Source organism: Mesocricetus auratus, unplaced genomic scaffold (genome assembly GCF_017639785.1).
Source record: "Mesocricetus auratus isolate SY011 unplaced genomic scaffold, BCM_Maur_2.0 Super-Scaffold_100013, whole genome shotgun sequence".
Classification (NCBI taxonomy): domain Eukaryota; kingdom Metazoa; phylum Chordata; class Mammalia; order Rodentia; family Cricetidae; genus Mesocricetus; species Mesocricetus auratus.
In genome coordinates, this window is record NW_024429196.1 from 7,163,106 (window position 1) to 7,187,658 (window position 24,553).

The 24,553-nt window shown below is 44.6% G+C and overlaps 1 protein-coding gene across 2 annotated transcripts; it reads left to right on the top strand.

Moving 5' to 3' along the window:
- Positions 1-28: 28 nt before the first annotated feature.
- On the top strand, positions 29-22,658 carry Taf5l (TATA-box binding protein associated factor 5 like). 2 transcript variants are annotated; one of them, XM_005064494.4, is made up of 5 exons: positions 29-181; positions 9,561-9,705; positions 12,655-12,759; positions 17,668-18,392; positions 20,831-22,658. In XM_005064494.4, exons 2-5 carry the CDS (start codon positions 9,564-9,566, stop codon positions 21,626-21,628), a joined length of 1,770 nt encoding a protein of 589 aa, XP_005064551.3. In that variant the 5' UTR covers positions 29-181; positions 9,561-9,563; the 3' UTR covers positions 21,629-22,658. The 2 variants fall into 2 exon arrangements, with proteins under 2 accessions (XP_005064551.3, XP_021086161.2); XM_021230502.2 differs by lacking the exon at positions 29-181 and adding an exon at positions 339-495.
- The last annotated feature ends 1,895 nt before the right edge of the window (positions 22,659-24,553 follow it).

Sequence of the window (24,553 nt, forward strand, 5' to 3'; positions counted from 1 at the left end):
CGGCGTGCCCGCTCCGTCAGGCGGTCATGGGGCGGCCACCAAAAGCCGCGGGCGCGGTCGGACGTAGGGCGCGGGGACCCGGCTAGCCGGCCGCGGTGCGAAGTGCTACGGCGGGCAACCGATACGGAAGCGGCCGGCGGCGGGGCGGCGGCGGGGCAGCGGGAGCCGCCTGGGATGTTCAGTGAGTGCGGGCGGGGCACGGGGAGCGGGGGGAGGGGACGCGGGGGAGGGGCTTCGGGCGAGCGGCTCCGCGCCTCCCGCTCTCGTGAGCGCGCGCGCGCGCATACCTGCGCAGGCCCGAGCGACCCCGCACGTGGCGGCCCCGGCTGCACGCTCCCGGAGACCCCGCGGCCCCGCCGGGCGCCCTCGCGCGGAGCCAGCCGCAAGCTCACGAGGGCGCTCGGCGGAAGTGGGCTGCAGACGGCCGGCTCGCGGCTGCCGCCGTGAGTCGCGGCCCCGCGAACCTCGCAGGCGCTGTGGCTCCGGCGTCGAGAGGTGAGTTCCCCTTTGCTGGGACCCCGGACTCGCAGGTGGATGGCCTCGGGTTTCCCGGGAGTCGGGACCAGATGTTTGGAGACCCGCTCCAGCCCGGTCGGTGGTACTGGAAAGTGAAGTAGGAAGGGATTCCGCCTACTCCAGATTAAAGACTTCTTGACTACTGAAACTCGGAGGGGCGGACTGTCAATAATGGAGTTGGTAACCGCAGAGGTTGGGATTTGCAACCACGTAGCTAGTTAGCTGCCTCAGTTTCTCCTCCTGCAAAATGGGGTGGTAATTTACGACTAGACTCGGCTGGTAGAGGTGGCGCACTCTGTAGGCTGAGGCAGAAAGATTGCTGCGAATTCCTGGCCAGTCTGGTCTACAAAGTGAGTTCTGGGCCAGTCTAAACTACAGAGTGAGATTTGGTCTAAATATATATTCACATATATGTGAACTTGTTTTATGAATTCTAAAGCGAATATTAAGCGGGAAAACCCCAAGTCACCTTGTGTCTTCAGTATTCTCCCATCAATACCAAGTTAAACTCGTGTGTTTGGGACAGTCCTTTACAGCTGTACTTGTGTCACTGTGAAGAGAGGTGAAGGCCTCTCCTGACTGCTTGGTAACTGATTAGTTTCGTTGTTTCTGCACTCTGAAAGACATCTGGGGACAGAGGAAGGGGCTTTGATTGTGTGTGTGTCTTGTTTTAGCTTGATCTTGTGTGATGCCAAGGACTGTTCATTGCACGGTCCTTGAAGTCGCGTTTCCAGCCTTCCACATAGCATCTCAAGTGGTTAACTTCCAGGTGCTCATTCTCAGAGCCAGCGCCAGTGAGTGGTTGCCCTTGAACTCCCCAGGAGTCCAGTGTGGGACCAGTGGAGCATGGGGTGCTGTAAAAAGTGTAGATTCAGACACTGCATCCAGATGGCTGAGTTCTCATCCAAGAGCTGCATGACTTTTGCAAGTTATCTGATTACTCTGGGCCTCAGCTCTCCCATCTGAAAAATGTGATCTGTACCTGTACAATCGTTAGTGAACATTTCTTTTTCTGTCTTTCTTTTGTTATGTAAGGGTGAGACCGAATGAAAGTCTCAAACCAGCATTACTGGGCTTGCTTCAGCTTTGTATGCCCTCCTGAAGGCTGGTTTGAGACTTTTATTCTAGACAGTATTGTTTCTAAAAACCATATTTTGGTGTATGTGCAGATCACATATAATACACAGAACATAATCTGGAAATGGTGATTCGCCCTTGTGATCTAAGCACATTGGAGGCAGTGGCAAGGGGTTGGAGAGTTCAGAATCAGGTTGGCTGTGTACAGAGTTTAGAACTCTGACTCAGGGAAAATTCTGTAACCAGTGAATAAAAAAGTGCTTATTGGCCGTTGATGGTGGCGCACGCCTTTAATCCCAGCACTCGCGAGGCAGAGGCAGGCGGATCTCGGTGAGTTCAAGGCCAGCCTGGTCTACAGAGCTAGTTCCAGGACAGCCTCCAAAACAGTACAGAGAAACACTGTCTCGAAAAACCAAATAAATAAAAGTTTGAGTGCTGGGCTGGAGATGGCTCAGAGGTTAAGAATACTGGCTGCTCTTCCAAAGGTCCTGAGTTCAATTCCCAGCAACCACATGGTGGCTCAACCATCTGTTTTTTGTTTTGTTTTGGTTTGGTTTGGTTTGGTTTTTCGAGACAGGGTTTCTCTGGCTTTGGAGGCTGTCCTGGAACTCGCTTGGTAGTCCAGGCTGGTCTCGAACTCACAGAGATCCGCCTGCCTCTGCCTCCCGAGTGCTGGGATTAAAGGCGTGCTCCACCAACGCCCAGCTGGCTCAACCATCTGTAATGAGACCTGGTGCCTTCTTCTGGCCAGCAGGCATAAACAAATAGCCGGGCGTGGTGGCACACGCCTTTAATCACAGCACTCGGGAGGCAGAGGCAGGTGGATCTCTGAGTTCAAGGCCAGCCAGGGCTTCACAGAGAAACCCTGTCTTGAAAAAAAACAAGCTAGCTTGGACTGAGATTTCCAGCCGCACTCAGACTTTTAAATCATAATGTGGTTCATGCTACCTGTCTCTTCAGAAGCCAGTAAGCAGGATAGGAATTGAATCTAGCCTTATTTAATGTGTTAACAATCTGAGAAGACAAGGATTCATATTATGGTTTGGTTTGGGTTTTTTGTTTTGTTTTTGAAACAAGGTTCCTCTGTCACTTTGGACCCTGTCCTAGAACTCACTTTGTAGACCAGGCTGGGCTTGAACTGACAGATTCACTTGCCTCTGCCTCCAGAATGTTGAGATTAAAGGTGTGAGCCACCACCACCTGGCTAAGATTCGTATTCTGAAGTTTCATATTCTGTCTTAAATTTCTTTTCCAAGCCAGCAGATGATATAAGGAGAAGAGAGTGTTGAGAACACAAAGGTGTCAGTCACTCCAAAACTCAGTCTTGACCCTTTGGTCAGCCATGTTTCTGAGACTTAAGATGCCCATGCTTCTCTCATTAACTCTTCCCTCTTCTCTCCTTATGGGTGTTTGAGCTCAAGCGTTACTACTTGAAATATGGGGTCAAGTTAATTTCTGCTTTGTACTCCAGTAGCATCTGAGCTGGGAGGGGTTAACTCAGAACAAACTAAGCATTAACATTGTGCACTGATTCCTTTTACAATATGAAGTATGTGTGTCTTTCTAATACAGAATATGAAAATACTCTTATCTATTCTGTCCTGCATTGCTTTTTTCCCCCTTCTATTTGAGGCAAGGTCTTTAGCCCTAGAACTTGCTCTTAGACGAGGCTGTGCCTAAACCCACAGAGATCCACCTGCTTCTGCCTCCTGAGTAATGGAATTTAAGGGCATCATCACAAGCTATTTCACATCGCTGTTTTTTTTTTCCCCCCTCCATTGTAAAAATCAGTCTCACTCTCTACCTGTGGCTGGCCTATGTCTATTCCCATGCTGGCCTCAATGCAGTTCTTTTCCTTAGCTTCCCCTAGGACTGGAATTCCAGGCATGTACCATCACTCCCAGTGACTCTGTTTCTTTTTCATGTCAGTTTAAAAGAAAAATCCCACCGGGTATGATGGTAGCACGAATCTTTAATCCTAGCACCTGAAGGTAGATCCTTTTGAGTTCAAGGGTGGCATGGACCCTTGCTACTAAGCAAGTTCCAGGCCAGGCCGGGCCACACTATGAGACCCTGTGGGGGGTGGGGGAAGAACCCTCTCCTGGGTAGACTCCCATCTGGAGAATAGCAGTGGTAAGCATGGACAGCCTGCATTGGAACAAGAGAACTTAGAGGTAGGTGGATAGTAGGATAGTCCAATTAGAAAGTGCTTTGTGCTGTCAGCAGAAAGTACAAATGATTCTGTCTAGAGAGAATTCATTTAAAATAGGAATTAGAGATTTCTTAAAAGGGGCAGAGTATCTTAAGATTATGGCTAGGTTTCTTGTTTTAATGATGGGTAATATTAAGTTTGCTAGGAGGAAGCTGAGGTAAGAGGATTGTTTCAGTTTTGAGATATAACTTGTTTATAGGGTATCTCCAAGGACAAGTTAAGCAGTATCTAGCCCAGTCCTGTGACCATAAAGGAAAGGGAGCAAGTAATGTGCATTAAGATAGGAGGTGAGTAGTCACAGTCTTTCTCAGCAGCTCCTTGTGGCCAGACAGGATCAGCCAGCTGGATGAGGAGACTGATGTGGAATCTCTAGGTTAGGATGTTTTAGGCAGTTGAGCAGAGAAGCATGGAAATCTTGAAGGTGGTGATGGAGAAACCAGGTTTTGGGTTTTTGGGGTTTTTTTTTGTTTGTTTGTTTTGTTTTGGTTTGTTTTGGTTTGGTTTTTCGAGACAGGGTTTCTCTGTGGCTTTGGAGGCTGTCCTGGAACTCACTTTGTAGACCAGGCTGGCCTCGAACTCACAGAGATCCGCCTGCCTCTGCCTCCCAAGTGCTGGGATTAAAGGCATGCACCACCAACGCCCGGCAGTTTTGGGTTTTTTGTTTTGTTTTTGAGATTTTATGTGTATGTGGTGTGCACACCTCATGCATGCAGTGCCCTTGAAAGCCGGAAGAGGGTGGCAAAGCTCTGAGGGACTAGAATTATAGACAGTTGTGAACTGCCATGTTCTAGGAATTGAACCCTGATCCTCTGGAAGAGCACCTCTGAACCATCTCTCCAGCCCACGAAAACAGTAACTGATGTTGTCTGTTGGTTGTTGTGGCTCCTTAGTATCAACTTCCATAGATACCACCACCAAAACTTCAAGTTCTTCCATTTCACCCTGAGCCCTGGCATAGCCTCATTCACAAGACACCTTAGGAGAAATAACACTGCTCTAGAAACGTATTGCAGTGTCTGAGCAAATGATCACTTTGTTTGAGGCTGGCTTTCACTGTGCAGCCCTTGCTGTCATGGAACTCATTCTAAACCAGGCTGGCCTTGAACTTAAAGAGATCCACCTGCCTCTGCCTCTCGAGTACTAGGATTAAAGATGTTGCACCACTATCACCCAGCAGTGAAATACAGTCTGAAGGCATAATGCCGTGCCTGATGCGCAGCCTGTATCCGAGAATGTGGCGAGGGTGTCGGGATTGATGACACAGAGACCCAAAGGCTCCTCAAGAAGGCTCTCTTTTATTCCTATTCTGGCTTGTTATTATATACCCTGACACCAGAGGTGGGGGTGGGTGGTCTGAAGAGGCCGATAGTCTTTGGGAAAGGTCAAGGTCAGGGCGGTTCCCATGGGCCAGCCCTTTTCAGGAACTTACTGCCCCGGGCATTGTATTGTTTTTAGTAAACATTGTCTTCCAGCTGCCTACTCCCAGGCAGATGGGGAAGTGGGTCTCTGCTCTAGGTCTGGTGTCCCCACAGCATAAACTCAAGGTTTTTAAATTATATGAAATATGGCTGAAACTACATAGTGTGCCTCAGTTATTTCTCAACTTTGACTTATTTTTTCACAAAGCTAATTGAATATACTCTCATGATAGTGCAAATAACTGGGTTTGGGGGAGGGTTCCACTTAAATGTTCTTTAGATAGAGATCTCTCTTGCTCCATGTGATGACACATACCTGTTATTCTGGTACTTGGGAGATGAGGCCAAGGGATCCTGAGTCCAAAGTCATCTTCAGAGAATGTAGTCATCTTAGGCTACAAGAGACCCTGTCAAAAAATGGGGTGAGGGTAGGGGGGACCTAAATTAGAGAGAGTTCCTTAGCAAGTACTTTATATGACATCTCAAACAAAAAGTATAAACTTCCAGACCTTATAAAGCATAAATTCACAATTAGGGGGGGAAAACCCACCTTTTTTAAGCATAGGCTCACCATTAGAAAAAATTCTCAGTTTTCCATACTGTTGTTGTTTTTTAAAAAAATGGCAGGTGAGTCATAATGTGCCGTGGAGCTCTCGTGGACTTTTTTATTGAGGGAAGGGAAGTGGGTAAGAGGGGAAAGACCAGCTTCTGGGGACAGGAGTGGCCAGAGAGGCAGAGAGAGGTGGGGAGAGGGAGAATGTTGGGAGGTGGGCAAGGTCTACCTTTTATAAGGGAATGTAGTGAATGTGCATAGGAGGTGCTCTTAGTGGCTACAAGATAGGACATGTCTTGTCAGGACCCCAAGGACAGGCCAGTACAGGTGCCTGAATACTACCCCCAAAACTGGCCCATTTACAGCATCAACTCTTATGGACCTAATTTGAGGATTGTGTAGAAGTTAACTTCCCTGGATTCATCTTGAACTCATTCTACTTGAAGCTTCCATACTAAAGAAATGAGTTATGTTTATAGAAGAGTGTTGGCATCTCTCAGGGCTGAGTAGTTACTACTTGACTTGTCTTAGTAGACGACTTGTGTGTTCTCTGAAGTTAAGTGGGTGTGGCTGAGATGAAATATATGAGGATGACCAGGTTTACCAGGCCCTGCTCCAGCATCCTCGTTTTAGGGAAGTGTAAGCGAAGTCTGCAGTTTGTCCTTCCTGGTGATTACTTGGAGTGATCATGTAAGATTTTACATTACAACTTTGTTGAGTGTTCGTGGAACAGAAGCAACCTTTTAAGAGAAGGGTATTTGGCATCAGTTATATGTAAATTGAAAACTGAGAAATCTTGAAATTTTAACAAGATTGTATAATTATATCCAAACCCCTTTATTTTATTAGTGTTCTATTATGATCACTAGGAAACTGGGTGGGTATCTCAAAATTGCAGTGTAAGTCTCATATCTTAGTCTTAGAGACTTGGTTCTATTTTAAGCTACACACACACACACACACACACACACACACACATCCATCCATTTATGGATATTTTACCATGGAAATCCAGTTGCTCTGAGGCATTCTTTCATTATTTTGCTTGAAAAATGTACATCAGAATAGAACCAGCTATGCTGGTTGGATCATGTCTGTGGTATTTGTGTTCCACATGGGCTATAAACACAGTTCCTGCTGAATTCTTGCCTTGAGGTCCTTGGCCCAGAAGCTGGTTTACCACCTGTCTAAAGGAAGAGTCTCTAGGGTAAAAGCAGTTGCATTTAAACTACCCCACTTCAAGCAGTTAATTTGGGTAAATTCATTGTACAAACTCAGTTCTCTCAATTCCAAATGTAGCTGAGCTTTCCTATTTGTATTTTTTGTTTAAAAAAAAAACTAAACTGGATTTTATGTCATCTGAGGCTATGCTTGATCCTCCTACCTTCACTTCCTCACATGCTAGAATTACACATTTGGCCACCACCCTTGCTATCTGTTTTCTCTTACAGCTTTAGCATCTCTTCCCCTCATCTGCATATGTATTGTCCTATTTGGTGAACACTTGTCTCCGAGTCTGCTCCCCCATCAGTTGTCTTGTGCCTCTTGGGCAGTATTTTTCCCTGTCCAAAGGGCGTTGATGGTACACTCCTTTAATCCCAGCACTTGAGGCAAAGGCAGGCAGATTTCTGAGGCCAGTCTGGTCTAGAGAGTGAGTTACAGGACAGCCAGGGCTACACAGAGAAACCCTGTCTAGGGAGGTTGCGGGAGAAGGACATGACAAGGAATGCTTTTGGATTCACATGGGTACATCATAGTCCCATGTCACTGAAAGCTCACAGTGGAAAATCTGGAAAGGTCTTAGTTTTTGAAGTGTAGCCCTGAATTCCAGAATTGGACTCTGGAAAACAGCAGATATAGACAAGACTGGATGTCTTGACTGTCCTGATTGGGCCATACTTGGAAAGGGTCATAGAGTCATAGCTGCTTTATGTATTTGATTCCACCCCCACAATCAGAATCTCCAGGGCTGTGGTTATTTATATACACACTGCCGGCACACTACTGGGATTCTTGTATAGCTAGATGAGCCATAGATAATCACTGATGTAATCAGAATGAATGATTATATTGAATAGTGGCCACAGAGAAACAATAATGGTTTTGGTCTCATTGATGGACAGGAAGATAGGTCTCTCAAAGTATCAGAGCCCTTGTGCTAGCAATAAAAAGAAGCTTGATTAAAATAGTTCATCAATACACTGAAAGAATAAACTGTCATGAAAAAGGAATGTCAGTATTGGGAATTTATTCATACTTTGTTACATGGCCAGATTACAGCTTTGTCATTACAGCCATCACCTCTCCTTTCTGGCAGATTTCTTGTTGGGCTTTGTATAACCCAGGAATGAAATTTATAGACAGCATTATGTCCATCTCATAGTTTAATAGGGTCAGTAACATTGTGTTTGTAACATACATATGCTTTTATCTACATGACTCTGCCTTCTGTGTCCTCATTGCTGTGTATGACTTTCAAGAAACTGAAGGGTTGATCTTCAGAGTATCCTACTAATCTGTTTAGAAGGAAAAAGACATTTACAGATACTTTGGAAGCAGTGTATTAGCCAAGTAATCAGGAAAAATGTACTTGACTGTTCATGCATAATACACTCAAAAGAATTGCAGATTGAAAGTCTTGAAAAGTATTTAAAGAAAATGATTACAGCTGGAGAGGTGGCTCAGCAGTTAAGAGCACTGGATGCTCTTCAGAAGGACTGGGTTTGATGCCCCCCACCTCTGAGGTGGCTCACAGCCATCTGTGACTCTATAGTTCTAGGGGATCTAATACTCTCTTCTGGTCATTCTTTGTACCTAATAAAAGTGATGCATAAACATACATTCAGGCAAAACACTTGTGTGAGGCTTTTTTTTTATCAATACAAAAAAATTTAAAGGAAACATTTCTTAAAAGTTATTTATTTGTTTGTTTATTTTGGGGTGGGATTTCTCTGGCTGTCCTGGAACTCGCTCTGAAGACCAGACTGGCCTCTGCCACCAAAGGACTAATATTAAAGGTGCCACTATGCCTGGCAGGGAGCCACCTCTTTTTTACTAGTAAGAAATATGGACTGCATACGGTTGCACTTGGGAGGCAGAGGCAGGTGGCTCTCTGTGAGTTTAAGGCCAAGCTGGACTACAAATTGAGTTACAGGCGGTGGTGGCACACGCCTTTAATCCCAGCACTTGGGAGGCAGAGGCAGGTGGATCTCTGAGTTGGAGGCCAGCCTGGTCTACAGAGTGAGTTCCAGGACAGCCTCCAAAACAATACAGAGAAACCCTGTCTCAAAAACCAAAAAAAAAGAAAAAAAGAAAAAGAAAGAAAGAAAGACAGAAAGAGAGATCAAACGAGCTATGAGTGGGGGTGCAGCCATGGAGCCACACAGTAGCACCTCCAGTGTCTGGATTACCGGGCCTGTGATCTTAAGGCTGCCCCCTACTTGAGCTTTTAGCAGGTTTGCTGCTAATGAATAGCTCTCTGACAGAGTAGTAGAAATAGCCTGAAATTCAAACTAGGCTTGATGCTAGGAGCACTAACTAAAAGGTATGTGGAGCTGGTTGAATGACAGTGTTATTTGGGAATGATCTTTGTGGTCTCTATGTTTTCCATCAAAGAAACAAGCTATATGGCCTTTGGAAAAGTAGATCAATGGAAGAGAATGCCAGGTCAGAATTAGGGAACCCAGACTTGTGTCCTAACTGGGTCACTTCAGTATCCATATTTCCAGCTGTATGATACATCTGCCATCCCTTACAGTCTGCTTCTTATGTTCCTTCTCCACAGGTCATGAAACGAGTGCGCACGGAGCAGGTTCAGGTGGCAGTGTCCTGCTACCTCAAACGCCGGCAGTACGTGGATTCAGAAGGCCCCTTGAAGCAAGGCCTGAGACTGTCACAGACCCCTGAGGAGATGGCAGCCAACCTCACAGGTACCAGGGTCCTGTGACTGGCCTGGAACAGGAGCTGTCAGTGCCCACATTGGTTCTCAGCAAAGAGTAGGCTGCCAGCTGCTCGCTCAATAAGCAGCTCTTAGGGTCTCTGGCCTCTAGGCCTTTCCTGTCCTTCAAAGCTGTGCTCACTGGACTTCTGAGCCTTCTGGAGCCCCTGACTAGAGTCATTATTTCCTTCCTCAGAACCTCCAGATTGTTTTATATGTACCTGATGGTATGTGTAACTTTTACTGTACAAGACCCAGAGTAATAGGTTCTCTCTGCTAGTATAGAAGTCTTCTCCTAGAAGTCAGGTCTGTAATAAGGTGCTTGCATGCTATAGAATTGATGGTTGGAAATACTGGTATCATAAGCACTTCTGAAATTTTAAAATTTTGAAATCATATTTCAAAACTGGAGATAAGTGCTCAGACCTTTAATCCCAACACTTGGGAGGCCAAAATGGGAGTGAGGGAAGGAAGGTCATTCCATCAGGACTATCAAGTCATTGTTACCATACCCAAAGATTGTCACCTAGCTGTTTTATGAGTTCAGAATAGATGTGATAGTTTTCCTGCCTTCCATCTCCCTCTGGTTTTTGTGAAATGAGTTCTTACAAGGCCCAGTCTCACCTTAAACTCTCAGCAAGCCTCAGCCACAGGTGTGTGCCACTATTCCTAGCTGATTTTCTTATACTGAATTTCTGAACAGTATTGGTGATTCGATGTATTTCAGTAAATTAGGTGATTACAAAGGACATGCTAATGGCTGTATGGTATGGAGTTCTCATTATTTGCTGCTCTGGCTCTTTGCTGTGGAGAAAGTGATAAAATGTTTGAAACCTGAGGAGGTCCTTGAAATGAGAGTCTTGGCTTCATGGAGGGATAAAAGAAACTGTCAGATATCTACCTCCATGTTCTGTTAGGGGATACCTGGCTGTTCTTCTCTGTTTCGGTTCCTCAGGGAGGCCCTGGGAACAGTTATCTCCCTGTCTCTCTAGTGGAGTTGTTTGGAGCAACCTCTTAGGAACTGCCACGATTCTTGGAGTGTTCATAGCTCCTGTTGCTGTGCATCCATGGGACCCTGGGCAATAACTGCTTTTTGGGAAGGAGAGAGTACTACTGATTTGATTGATCTCCAAACATCACTCTGCAGTTTAGATGCAGTGGCTTTTCAAGAGGCCAGCAGGAACAGAGAGAAGTTGAAGTAGGCTGATTGTGCTATTGAATCCTGGATTTTCTGATTCATGAATGATCTGAATTATTGGTCTTCACTCTGCAGGCTTTCATTGCACATCTCCTTTAGAGCTTGCTAAGATTCTATGGGGCTGGAAAGATGGCTTAAGAGCTCTGGCTGCTTTTCCAGAGGTCCTGAGTTCAATTCCCAGTACCCACATAGTGGCTCACAACTGTCTATATGCCAGAATACTGTAGACATAATAAGTAAATAAGTCTTTAAAAAAAACCAAAAACTTAAAGAACTTGCTAAGATTTTAGCTGCTAGGAATGAATACATGCTGCAGTGCAGAGTCACCGAGTAGAGAAAAAGGTCATTTGCACTAGATTGGCAGGGCAAGCAAGTCCTGCCAAAGGTCTGGTACTCCCCAGATTATGAACAAGTTGGCCAATAGCAGAAGGAATGAGTGTTTTCTGAGGAATTAGAACTCCTGTCAGGTTAAAGGAGGACATGAGAGAACTGGAGATAGATTTCAAAACAATGACTGGGTGCTAAGTATCGTTAAAGGGTGCAAGTTAGAATTAGATACACCAGCCTACAACCTGCATAGTCTGAGGGTAACCAGGAATCTGAAGGATTTTGACTGATGAAGGGGAGGGAGAACACCTACCTGCTCTAGCTATCTTCATTTTGGTGGAAGACAGGAACTCTTGTTACCACCCCTTCTCTGTGTACCATGTTTTGATTCCTTCACTTCTCCTGTATTTATTACCATCCCTCCATCCACCTTCTAGTGGCTAAATGTGCCATTTTCTTTGGGTCACTGTAAAGATGACATCTTTACTTTTGGCCCCTAGCTTCCATCTGGAAGTCAAGGTTGGTACCACCTAAGTGGGTGCTTGCTACAAGGAATTTGAGGGCAGCCTTCTCCATTTCTCCATTTACAGAGTGTCGAGGGCTCTGGACATTTTGTGAAAGTTTGCCTTTAAGTTAAAATAGGAATCAAGAACAATATGGTGTAGACTCTTCACTGGATAGTGCAGAAAGCTTGAGTTTCTTTTTTAGGAAGCATAATTCAGGCCAAGTAAAATGGCATACTCTGATAATTCCAGCATAAGGGGCAGAAAGATTGAGATTCCCAGGTCAGCTGGGGACTGCATAATGAGATCCTGTCAGAAAAAGAAAGTATCAAGTCAAAAAGTGCATTTTCAGCTGGGCAGTGATGGCACACGCCTTTAATCACAGCACTCGGGAGGCAGAGGCAGGCAGATCTCTGTGAGTTCGAGGCTGGGCTGGACTGACAGCCTCCAAAACAATACAGAGAAACCCTGTCTCGTAAAACAAAACAAAACAAAAAAAAAGATCCAACTTTGAAATCAGGGATCTTGGAAAATTAGACAGGATCAGAAACAAATGAAGACTGTTTCTCTGAACTAGAAGGCATGATGCCTCAGATTGACAGACCCAGGACATAGCACATTGTAACATATCAGCATAGGCTAGACATTTCCAGATAAATCTCAGGGTTATTATGTGCCTGTCCTCTCTTCACTTAATTTATCTGATGCTTTTTAGCTTTTCATTCCTCTGCCCTAATTTTAGGGAGTATCAGAAGTAAAGACAGACAAACAAATATTATCAGCCTGCCCCAGTCTACCAGGGCCCTAGAAAATCTCACTTAGAGATGCCGTTGAACTCTGCCCTCTGTCCATCCTGCTGCATAGTGGATAGTAACTACCTTCCTGCCTGTGTCTTGTGTGTCTCCCTCTTTAGTTCAATCAGAAACTGGTTGTACCAATGCGGTGTCTGCAGCCCCTTGCCAGGCAGAGCCCCAGCAATATGAAGTACAGTTTGGACGACTGAGAAGCTTTCTTACTGGTAAGTCCTTTTTAAGAAATCAAATAATGTAGATAACCCTCAGAACCTCTTGCATTACAAGCATATATAGTGTTAGGTTCTAGAGAGTCAACGTACTTTTTTGTTTGGTGACTCTTTGTTTTTTCAAGACAAGTGTTTCTGTGTAGTTCTGGCTATTCTGAAACTTGTTCTGTAGACCAAGCTAGCCTCAAACTCAAAGATCCACCTTCCTCGGCTTCCTGAGTGCTGTGATTAAAGGCCTGTGCCACCACACTTTTAATACAGTTCTTGTGTACAAACAGAATTTCTGTGAAAGTTAGATCTTGAGGTTGAGGTTTATAAGGATAGCGAGAACTCTGTGTGTCCTATTCACTGTTTCCCTGCAGCTTTTGGCTTATGACTAACCCTGAATAAGTGAAGGGCAAATCATTCATAGAGAAAAACATCCTTTTAAGTGAAGTGAATTTGAAATGTACATTGTCTTTCAGAGTAGTGCTCATGATTTAGATAAAGTTGTTAACTAGTGTCAGTTAGGCAGGCCATAGATAGAATGACCACAAACACAAAATCAGTGGATATGTGTTCCATTTGCTTCTTCTTGCTGTGTTAATGTGAGGTTTTTAAAAACAAAAACAAAACAGTTGCTTAAGAACAGCCATTTAGCCCATTGGTGGTAGCACACAACTCTAATCCTAGCACTAGGGAGGCAGAGGCAGGCAATTCTCTGAGTTCAAGGCAAGCTTGGTCTACAAAAGTGAGTTCCAGGACAGCCAGAGCTGTTACATAGAGAAACCCTGTCTCGAAAAAAAGAAGAAAAAGAGCCATTTATCCCAATCAGGAAACCTCAGTTATCCTTGCATGTGAGATAAAGAGCCAATTTGGGCAGCTAAACCAAACCATGTTTTCTGGTCCTGAGTATTAACTTAAAATTGAGGAATTACAGTAAGATAACCATGTTGATTCTGAGTACTAATCAGTCTCGTTGAATTCTTTCTGTAAGCATCTTATAAGAAATAAAAAAAATACTCTGCCCTTGCAGGATTGAGAATAATTAGCAGATACTGCTTTATTGGCATACACTTCTAATTCCAGCATTCAGGAGGCAGAGACAAATGGATTTCTGTGAGTTTGAGACCAGCCTGGTTTACATGATGAGTTCCAAGCCAGCCAGAATTACATAGTGAAACCCTGTCTCAAAAAGTAGATAAATAATTTTAACTTATGCAAAAATAGTGGCACCTTAGTACTTGAGAACAAGGACGGACAGTTCGAGAACATCCTCATAGCAAATTTGAGGCCAACCAAGGCTACATGAGACCCTATGTTAAAACAAACCAAAAAAAGGCTGTAGAGATGGCTCGTTGTGTAAAGGTGGTTACCGTGAAACCTGACAACCTCAGCTCAATCCCTGAGAGCCACTATAGTATCACGAGAGAACTGCCAGTTGTCTTCTGGCCTCTACACATGTACTCTAACACACATGTGTGCATACACATAAACAACAAATACCATTTTCAAAAACTGTATTTGGGGCTAGAGAGGTGGCTCAGGGGTTAAGAGCACTGGCTGCTCCTCCAGAAGAACCAGGTTCAGATCCTAACATCCACAAAGTAGCTAGCAACCATGTGTAACTGGTTCCCGGGGATGCCTCTTCTGGCCTCTGAATGCACCAAGAACACACATGGTACACAGACATACATGCAAGCAAAACACCAATACACATAAAATTTTAAAAAGCATTTTTAAAAAGAAACATATTTAAGAGCTATGTTTTAAAAAGTAAAATTCCAAGCCGGGCGTTGGTGGCGCACGCCTTTAATCCCAGCACTTGGGAGGCAGAGGCAGGCGGATCTCTGTGAGTTTGAGGCCAGCCTGGTCTACAGAGTGAGTTCCAGGACAGCCTCCAAAGCCACAGAGAAACCCTGTCTCGAAAAACCAAAAAAAAAAAAGTAAAAATCCAGTGATTAACCAAAAAATACTTTGGTTGCTGGAAAAATGACTGGCTCAGCAAGCAGTTAAAAGCCTTTACTATTCTAATATAGTAACTGAGTTTGGTTCCCAGTACCCATTTTCATCAGCTCATAGCTGCCTGTAGCCCAGCTCCAGGGGATTCAAGACTTTCCTCTGGCCTCCATGGGAACCCACTTTGATGTAATTAGCATGGGTTCACACACACACAAAGCTTCAAATTTTTAAATAATCCCCCCCCAAGTAAATAGTCCTTGTGTTAATATAATGGTAAATATGCATATGAGGAGATCAACATAAATTAAGTCTCCATCCATTCTATGTGTAGAGTCACCCTATGTTACTTGACCCCCATAAGAGAGAAACCTATGTTTACATGGTCTAGTGGGTTTTTATTGGTGGGGGATGGTCAAACTATTACACAAAGTAAAGATTTAGTAAAAAAGCATCCATTATGTTTAAACTGAAAGGATAGATTCTCAGAATAGATCTGGACGAGTAGTCCAGTGCTATAATCCTAACACTTGGGAGGTAAAGACAGGAAGATCAGAAATTCAGGGTCTTTATAAGGATTATATTTGTAGTAAGCAAGAATGTGGAGATAATGAAGGTTATTTTTTAAAAAGATTTATTTATTTATTACATATACACCAGATTGAATTGTAGGTGGTTGTGAGCCACCATGTGATTGCTGGGAATTGAACTCAAGACCTCTGGAAGAGCAGTCAGTGCTCTTAACCTCTGAGCAATCTCTCCAGCCCCATTGAAGGTTATTCTTAACTCGCTTTGGTTTATTAAGTTTTTAAATGGATATATCTGTTGCTCTGTTATGGAGTTTTCTTGTCTTTATAGTGGGGAACAGCTTCTAGCCTGCCTTTCATTCATTCAGCATGTGTTTAGGTTAAGCACTGGCAGGGTGGTGTTGTGATTTCCGACACAACTGTCCTGTCCAGTGAGGAAGCCAGACCTGATTGAGCCACACACATGTAATTGTATCATTGAGGGGGGCTCTGTGTACTCTTGTTCTGGATGTGGTTTTCTCCATAATAAATACTTCTGGGATGACCCAGTAACAATATGTAGTTTTTAGTCATGAAGGTATAGAATAATTTTTTAATAATTTTATCATAGATCAGTGAATCCTCACATTGGAGTTTATGCTGGTGCACATTTTTTTTATTTTGGTCTTTCAAGACAGGGTTTCTCTGTGTAGCTTTGGAGCCTATCCTGGCACTCGCTTTGTAGACCAGGCTGGCCTCACAGAGATCTGCCTGCCTCTGCCTCCTGAGTGCCCCAGTGTGAGCCACCAACGCCAGGTGCTGGTGCACATTTTCAAGGTTGCATCTTAGGTATTTACCTAGGTTCCTGCTATGGAATAGCTCATTCCTTTTGAAAATAGGCTAGCAGAACAGTAGTACTGGCTTGCATTTTTATTCAAGTTACTTAAGCATGAGCGAACATTACACTCAATATAAAACCTTTCTATTTCTCTAAAAATCCAAACTCATTACAATAAAGAACAAGCAAAATCCAAAAAGCAGTGAAGTTCAAGTTAAGGGTGGCTGCTAAGACTAACCTCTGCTGCCCTCCAGTGTCTAGATACTGTTGTGGCTCTGAGCAAGTTGGACCTGGCTCAGTTGTTTGCCCCTCACACTGGATCTGCAGAGCCCTACTCTTTTGGTTTTTTACGAGACGGTTTCTCTATTGTTTTGGAGGCTATCGGTCCAGCCCGACCTCAAACTCACAGAGATCCACCTGCCTCTGCCTCCCGAGTGCTGGGATTAAAGGCATGCGCCGCCACAGCCTGGCCCAGAGCCCTACTCTTACACATCCTGTGCGCACATACTTAGGTGCCAAGTGCACCTCTTTTTCTCATCTGTGACAGATAAAGCCTGCCTTGGCATTTTTGTTGTTATTGTTTATTTTTTTTGTTTTTCGAGACAGGGTTTCTCTGTGACTTTGGAGGCTGTCCTGGAACTTGCTCTGAAGACCAAGCTGGTCTGGAACTCACAGATCCACCTGCCTCTGCCTCCTGAGTGCTGGGATTAAAAGGCATGCGCCACCAACACCTGGCCTGATGTAGCATTCTTTATCAAAATTTCATGACACTAAAGTTTCAGACTAGTGAGTGGTCTCAATGACCAAAAAAAAAAAACTTGTATTTAATTTATCACTGTGAAAGGGCAGTTTCATATTTTTCACCAAGGAATTCAAAGCTTTAAATGCATGTTGTCATCATCACATAGGACAAATCAGCCTAGATAGTCAATGAACTTTGATTTTACTCTTGGCTACAGTGCTCCTAGTTTTTTGAGTCACATTTTACTGTATATTCCTGACCAGTCTGGAACTCAACTGTGTAGATCAGGTTGGCCTCAAACACTGCAGTTCACCTGCTTCCAAGTGTAAGAACTAAAGACATGTACCACCAACCCTGGCTTGCCACCCAGAAGATCTTGAACATACTTGTGTTTCTAGCTTGAAGCTTATCAAGATGAAAGTCTTTGTGACAAATGCAATCTGCCTAGAACCCATCTAAGGGTCCTCAGAGGCATGGGTTTCTTTCTTCTGGGGAGGAGGTTCAAGACAGGGTTTCTCTTTGTAACAGTCCTAGCTATCCTGGAACTAGCTCTGTAGAACTGACTGGCCTTTTAACTCATAGACATCCACCTGCCTCTGCCTCCCAAGTGCTGGGATTAAAGATGTGCGCCATCACTGCATGGGTTTCTGACTTGAGAATAATGGGGAAGATGCTGGACTATAGACCTAACCACAGCTGCACAAGACATGGCCAAATCCCCAAACCTTGACTGAGCCTCAGAGTCTGCTCTTCTTCTTTGATTGGGGAGACTCTGAAACTCTAGATTCTGTGGGCAGGAAGTGTTGGGTAACTGGCTCTAGAAGGATCCTCTTGTTTCTCTCATGTTACTGAGTGTGAGTTTTTGCTGTTTCTCATTGCAGATTCTGACTCCCAGCACAGCCATGAAGTTATGCCTCTTCTCTACCCCCTCTTTGTCTACCTCCACCTCAACCTGGTACAGAGTGGCCCCAAGAGCACAGTGGAAAGCTTCTATAGCCGCTTCCATGGAATGTTCCTACAGAATGCAAGTCAGAAGGACATCATTGAGCAGCTGCAAACCACGCAGACCATCCAGGACATTCTGTCAAACTTCCAGCTTCGTGCATTCCTGGACAACAAATATGTGGTCCGTCTCCAGGAAGATAGCTACAACTACCTTATCCGCTACCTCCAAAGCGATAACAACACTGCCCTGTGCAAGGTGCTTGCCGTGCACATTCACCTGGACGTGCAGCCTGCCAAGAGGACAGACTACCAGCTGTATGCCAGTGGCAGCTCCTCCCGCAATGAGAGCAGTGGTCTGGAGCCACCAGATGTGCCAAGCCCTATTCTGCAAAATGAGGCTGCCCTGGAAGTCTTGCAGGAGAGTATCAAGCGGGTCAAGGATGGACCTCCCTCCCTCACCACCATCTGCTTCTATGCCTTCTATAACACAGAGCAGCTGCTGAATACTGCAGAGATCTCCTCTAATAGCAAACTTCTGGCTGCTGGGTTTGACAACTCCTGCATAAAGCTCTGGAGCTTGCGGTCCAAAAAGCTGAAATCAGAGCCCCACCATGTGGACACATCCCGTATCCGCCTGGCTTGTGACACTCTGGAGGAAGAGGTAGAGGTGCCATTTATTCTTTCTTGTATTTCCTTCCTATTAGAGTGCTCTTCCTAAACCTGACCTCTCACTAAACAGTACTCTGTAGCCCCCTCCTAGGCAGCAAAAGCTGGACTCATGCCAGATGATATAGCCATTGAGTTCCACTCATGCCTGATAAATGTACATTAAACCCTTCTCCCAACACTCAGCTTTATTTATGTGTGGACAGTGTTTACAGCTGTCTTGTAGAGTGTAGTCTTCCCCTGCTGGTCCCCTAGTTCCTGCCGCGCTGTCTGAACCCCCAAATAACACACAGGACACTATATAATTATGAAGCTGTTGGCCATTTGCTTGGTTTCTTACTGGCTATCTCTGACTTAAATATTTAACCCATAACTGTTAATCTAAGTATTTCTCTTACCAGAGAAAGGGTCCGGACCTCTTACTCTTCTGGCGGCTACATCATGTCTCTCTCTGCCTCTCTTTCCCAGAATCCTCCTTGACTCCTAGTCCTATCTGTCTTGCTTCCCTAATGGCCAACAGTGCTTTATTCAACAGCCAATAAGAGACAGATTTACAGAATGATATCTCCCATCACTGTCTGAAAAGCAGATGCCACCATTAAGCCTAACAGATCTTCAGCTGATACTGACTTAGGGATCACATTACATGTCTGTTGTTGTATGCAACTCAAATGTGTACTATGTAGGTTCAAATAGTGACGAACAGAATTGTTAGTTATGGGGTCCACATTTAAACAGTAGTGAATATTGTCTTCCCCTGCAGAAATCTAGACTGTTTCACAGCCTTGTCCAACATAAAGTACACTGGTATACTGTGTGTCCTAGCTCTGTGTGTCACGAGTGGTCTCAACCCCACTTTGAAAAGGGACATGGGTTATAGAATTCTGGTGTCTCCTCAGTCAGTGCAGTAACCTGTTGTCAGGTGTAGTGGCTAGTCTGGTAGTCTGGGGTGGCCATGAAAGCACAGTGGCCTGAGTTTCAGTCACCAGAGTCACTACTGTGTAAAAACTTATGCTGAGAAAGATAGCCTTCATGATCAGCATCTCTTGAGCACCCAAATGCTTTTGCATTTCTAATTTGAAGTGTGCAGTAACCATTTTGAGTGTTTGCAGACAGACACCAGTGTTTTAACTCCCTAAAATTTTGTGCAAATTGAAAGCAATTATTTTGTTTTGACTTAGTAGTTTTCTAGTAGAAAAAAAGTGCCTACTAAAAAGGTGTTCTTTTCCTATGCAGTAACCAGCAAAACTGAGTGTTAAGGAATCTTGGTTGTCTTCTAGTGTTACCCATTGTAGTGGAGAATCACAGCTGTAGTGTTCAGGAGCTTCCCTGTGAGGAAATAGAGAGGAAATGGACTGATACATAGGCTGTAGCCCTGTGGGGAAGGACTGTGGGAGCACACTTTATCTCCAAGTGCTATTGTGGACATGTCCTCTGTTTTCATGGGAGAAAAAACATATTTCCAAGGGGGACATGAGTCACTTGGTTCTATTGTAACCCTCCCCCTCCTTATTCTCTAACTCACTATGTAGACCAGGCTGTCCTCAAACTTGGAAACTTAACTGCCTCTGCCTCCTGAGTGCTGGAATCAAAGGTGTACGCCACCACTCTTTGCTGTCATTCTTAGTCTATAGTTTACTTTAAGAGATATGTTTGAGATTCTCCACCTTCCTATCCTTTTTTTCCCCCTTTGTTTTGCTGTGCCCCCCACCCCCAGTCTCTGTAATATCAAAATCTTGATGGTCTTCCTGAGTCCTGGCACTGTAGATAGAAGTCACCATATGCAGCTTTCATCTGTCGGTGTTCATGGTCTATTGGTAGCTGTATATTCTGACTCAAAGTTCCTATGCTATTGGTTTTATTTTGGCTCAAGTCCTTGAGATTCTGCTAAAGCAGGATCTTCCTGCTTTAGCTTTCTTGGTACAGTGTATACTACCAGGCCTATCTCTAGATTTCATTAAATGCAATAACAGAAAAAGTTGGCTACTAAGTAGTGAGAACTGATGACTGAAGAGAGCTCCATTAAGGAGGATCTAGGAACTTGATATCAATTCAGAAGTCGGTTCTTTTCGATCTTCATTCAAAAATTAAGACTCACAAAAAGTATTTATCTTTAGGCCAGGCAGTGGTGGCGCACGCCTTTAATCCCAGCACTTGGGAGGCAGAGGCAGGTGTATCTACAAGAGCTAGTCCCAGGACAGCCTCCAAAGCCACAGAGAAACCCTGTTTCAAAAAACCAAAAAGAAAAAAGAAAGAGAAAAAGCATTCAGTGTTATGTGGCCTATGGTTGGGCATGGTCAGCTGGAGTGGCCATGAAGGGCACACCCTCCGGCAGGCCCTGCTCTCTACTTTTCCTCTCCCAGGCTTATATTTCTTGTGAGACAACTGAATATTTTCTTCTTGTGTTTTACCACCCCACCCACCGTATTCCAGGAGAATGAGGAGGATAATACAGGCACAGAGATGAAGGTCCTGCGGGGACACTGTGGCCCAGTGTACAGCACACGGTTCCTTGCAGACAGTTCGGGACTGCTCTCTTGTTCTGAAGATATGTCCATCAGGTACTGGGACCTAGGGAGCTTCACCAACACTGTGTTGTATCAGGGACATGCCTACCCTGTATGGGACGTGGACATCAGCCCCTACAGCCTGTATTTTGCCAGTGGGTCCCATGACCGTACTGCCAGGCTGTGGTCTTTTGATCGGACGTACCCACTGAGGATATATGCAGGACACCTGGCTGACGTGGACTGTGTCAAATTCCACCCCAACTCCAACTACTTGGCTACAGGTTCCACTGACAAAACTGTCCGGCTGTGGAGTGCCCAACAGGGGAATTCAGTGCGGTTATTCACGGGTCACCGAGGTCCCGTGCTTTCCCTTTCCTTTTCTCCCAACGGTAAGTACTTGGCATCCGCTGGTGAGGACCAGCGGTTAAAGTTGTGGGACTTGGCCTCTGGGACGCTTTTTAAAGAACTGAGAGGCCACACGGACAGTATCACCAGTCTGGCCTTTAGCCCAGACAGCGGTCTGGTTGCCTCTGCCTCCATGGACAACTCTGTGCGTGTCTGGGACATCAGAAGCACATGCTGCAACACACCTGCCGATGGCTCTTCGGGTGAGCTAGTGGGCGTGTACACTGGACAGATGAGCAATGTCCTGAGTGTACAGTTCATGGCCTGCAACCTCCTCCTGGTGACTGGAATCACACAAGAGAATCAAGAACATTAATTTTTTCATTCAGGTGGCAGACTTGGGGCTGGAAGACTGGTCACAGTCCAGGACTTGCTAAAACTGAATCAGTGATTGCAAAAGAGCCCTTCCCTACCCCACACTCACCCAACACAGCCCTGGTACACAAGACTCCAGTTGAGAGCCATATGCTCAGGCTTGAGGCCTCCTGGCTCTATGCAGGCACCTTGCTTTTGCATCTCCCTCTTCCTAGTAGGGTTACTGGAACAGTTGCAGAACTCCTTTGTAGCAGCTGTAGACAGTGTCTCCAGTGGCTACCCTTCGAGGGAAGTGGGGACAGGAACTAGGAAAGAAAGGGATGATCTAACAGTCTTTCTTTTCTATAATGATAGAACCAGGATTTTTTATTATTATAATTAATTATTATTATTATTATTATTGAGGAGGAAACCTAGCACTAGCAGAGGTGTCTCTGCCTCTGCAGGTTTGACTCCTGGCACTGGCTATGATACTTGGAATTTTGAGGTTCAGGGAATTCAGACTTTGGTAGCCCCATGTATCAGGAGAAAGGGGCACCATATAATGTGCTTCTGCAAGCAGGCAGGTAGCTTAACTGAACATTGAGCTCTTGCAGTGATGGTGGGAGAGAAAGATTTTTTTACTGGCTACATTTCTGTCAGTATTTCTCTACCCTGGAAAGAAATATGGTGGGCAGAGGATGGGCCTCAGCACTGTTGTCGAAGGTTCCACCCCTAGCACCATCAACAAAATTATGATAAAGAATAATTTTGAATAAATCTCAAAATAGACTTAAAGGCTGGATTCCAGATGACTGTTTATTCTGAGATGTGGCTTTTTGGTGTCTTTTTCTCCCTCAATGATCTGCTTCCACCCCTCACTGCAGTGTAGTGAACACAGGAGTGAATCATGAGTCCACACTCACGACTATCAGACCATGCTCTAAGGACAAAGGAAGTTCTAATGTGTGGAAATGGATTAAATATTTCTGTTTTCTGAAAAGAGTTATTTTGTATTTTGTTTTCTATTAAAATGTATTTAGTTTCAAAAATAAGTGTGTCATCTCATTTATACTTTCAGAATACTTGTATCACTGGTCCTTCAGAGTAGTGACCAGAGAGAGTATAGGCCAGATCAGCCACAAAGCAGGTATGGGGTCTGTTTTTGTATTCTTCTGAATTTACTTTTCATCAGTTCTTCCTGGATTACCAACAGCAGTAAAACATCCAGTGTTGGAGCTGCTGATGAGAGATGAACATCTATTTAGGAGGATCTCCACTTTAGCTTCCTTGAAAAAAATCACATTGTAGCTGGATGATATTGGTGCAACTCTTTAGTCCCAACACTTGGAAAGCCAATAATGTGGCAGCTGCCCAAGTCACCCCAGTAAAACCCGTTTATCCGGCTGGACTTGAATAGTTTCTTCTGGGCTGTCATTGTTCTCTCTTTCAGGACTGAATAGAAATACTCTCAGGAAGAGACACCACACCGTGAAACATTGGGTCTTCATTAAACATTCCTAAAGTGTGGTTAAAATCATCATTAGCATTAATTAGTGTTAAAATCCTTAAGCTCTAATTTTAAGCACTCCTGATGTTTGTTTTTCTGTCAATAAGATGTTGGTGTTAGGAAAATTTGACTTCCTTATTGACAGCTATTGAACTCTCTTGCCACCCTAGCTACCTTGAGCAAAAGGACTGTCAGCCTAACAACCAGCGAGACTATCCTTATGCCAACACTGCTGTTTTTAACGCATTACACATGCCTTGAGGCAACCACACAGCTACATCTATTTCTTTGGCTCCTGAAGGTATAACAATCCAGGACTGTTTCAAATAGTACTGGACTTTTTGTTGTACTAATCACTGAACTCTAGGTAACCCTGCAGTCTCTCCACCTAGATCAGAGCCGGGAGCACTTTCTCTGGTAGCAGAAACTGCTGTATCTAGTAGAAAAGAGTGCTATGACTGGCACAAATACAATTCTTCATTGGCATACACAGTTTTTTTTTGTCATTGGTACAAATATCTTTTTGGCTATATAATAAACATTTAAGCAGCCTGTTCAGCTTATTTGATAAGCTGACTGGGGAACCCTCCCATGCTGCTTTTCTTAGTGTTGCACAATGGATCCAAATGTTCCTCTTGAATCGTCTTTCCTACTTGTATATCTGCAGAAGCAATGGACCACTCCTTTAGCATTGACAACTAAAGAAGAGACAGCTGAGCTTTCTGTGTCAGACTCCAAAAGTGGCAGAGCTTCAAAACTAGCAATTGACAAAGGTAGAAGCAGGAGCAGCAAAAGAATGACAGTTGCTGCCCCCTGAACAGTAGCTACTGCAACAGAAGAGGCAGTTGAGCAGCTCTAAAGAGTGTGGCCAGAAGAGGCAGGCGGATCTCTGTGAGTTCAAGGCCAAGCTGGACCGACAGCCTCCAAAACAATACAGAGAAACCCTGTTTCGTAAAACCAAAAAAAAAAAAAAAAAAAATGTGGCCAGAGCCAGGAGCAAGGATTGTGGAGTTGGGCTTGGTGGTACAAGCCTATAGTCCTAGCAGCATAGAAGGCTGAGGCAAGAAGATTGCCCCAAGTTCAAAACCAGTCTAAAATAAAACAGACTGAAGAGATGGCTCAGTGGTTAAGAGTTCTGCTCTTCCAGAGGATCCAGGTTTAATTCCTAGCACCCACATGGCAGCTCACAACTGCGTGTAACTGCAGTTTCAGGAATCTGACATTCTTCTGGCCTCCCTGGGCATCAGGCATACTACAAGAGCTGGTTCCAGGACAGCCTCCAAAGCCACAGAGAAACCCTGTCTCGAAACCCCCCACCCAAAAAATAGAGATGCCAAAAGATTCTTCAGCTGTTAGTTGAGCATCTTGCCTCATTCCTATAGTGCCAGCACTTAGGATGCAGGGGGTTGTACCAAGTTTGAGGCCAGTCTGAGCTAC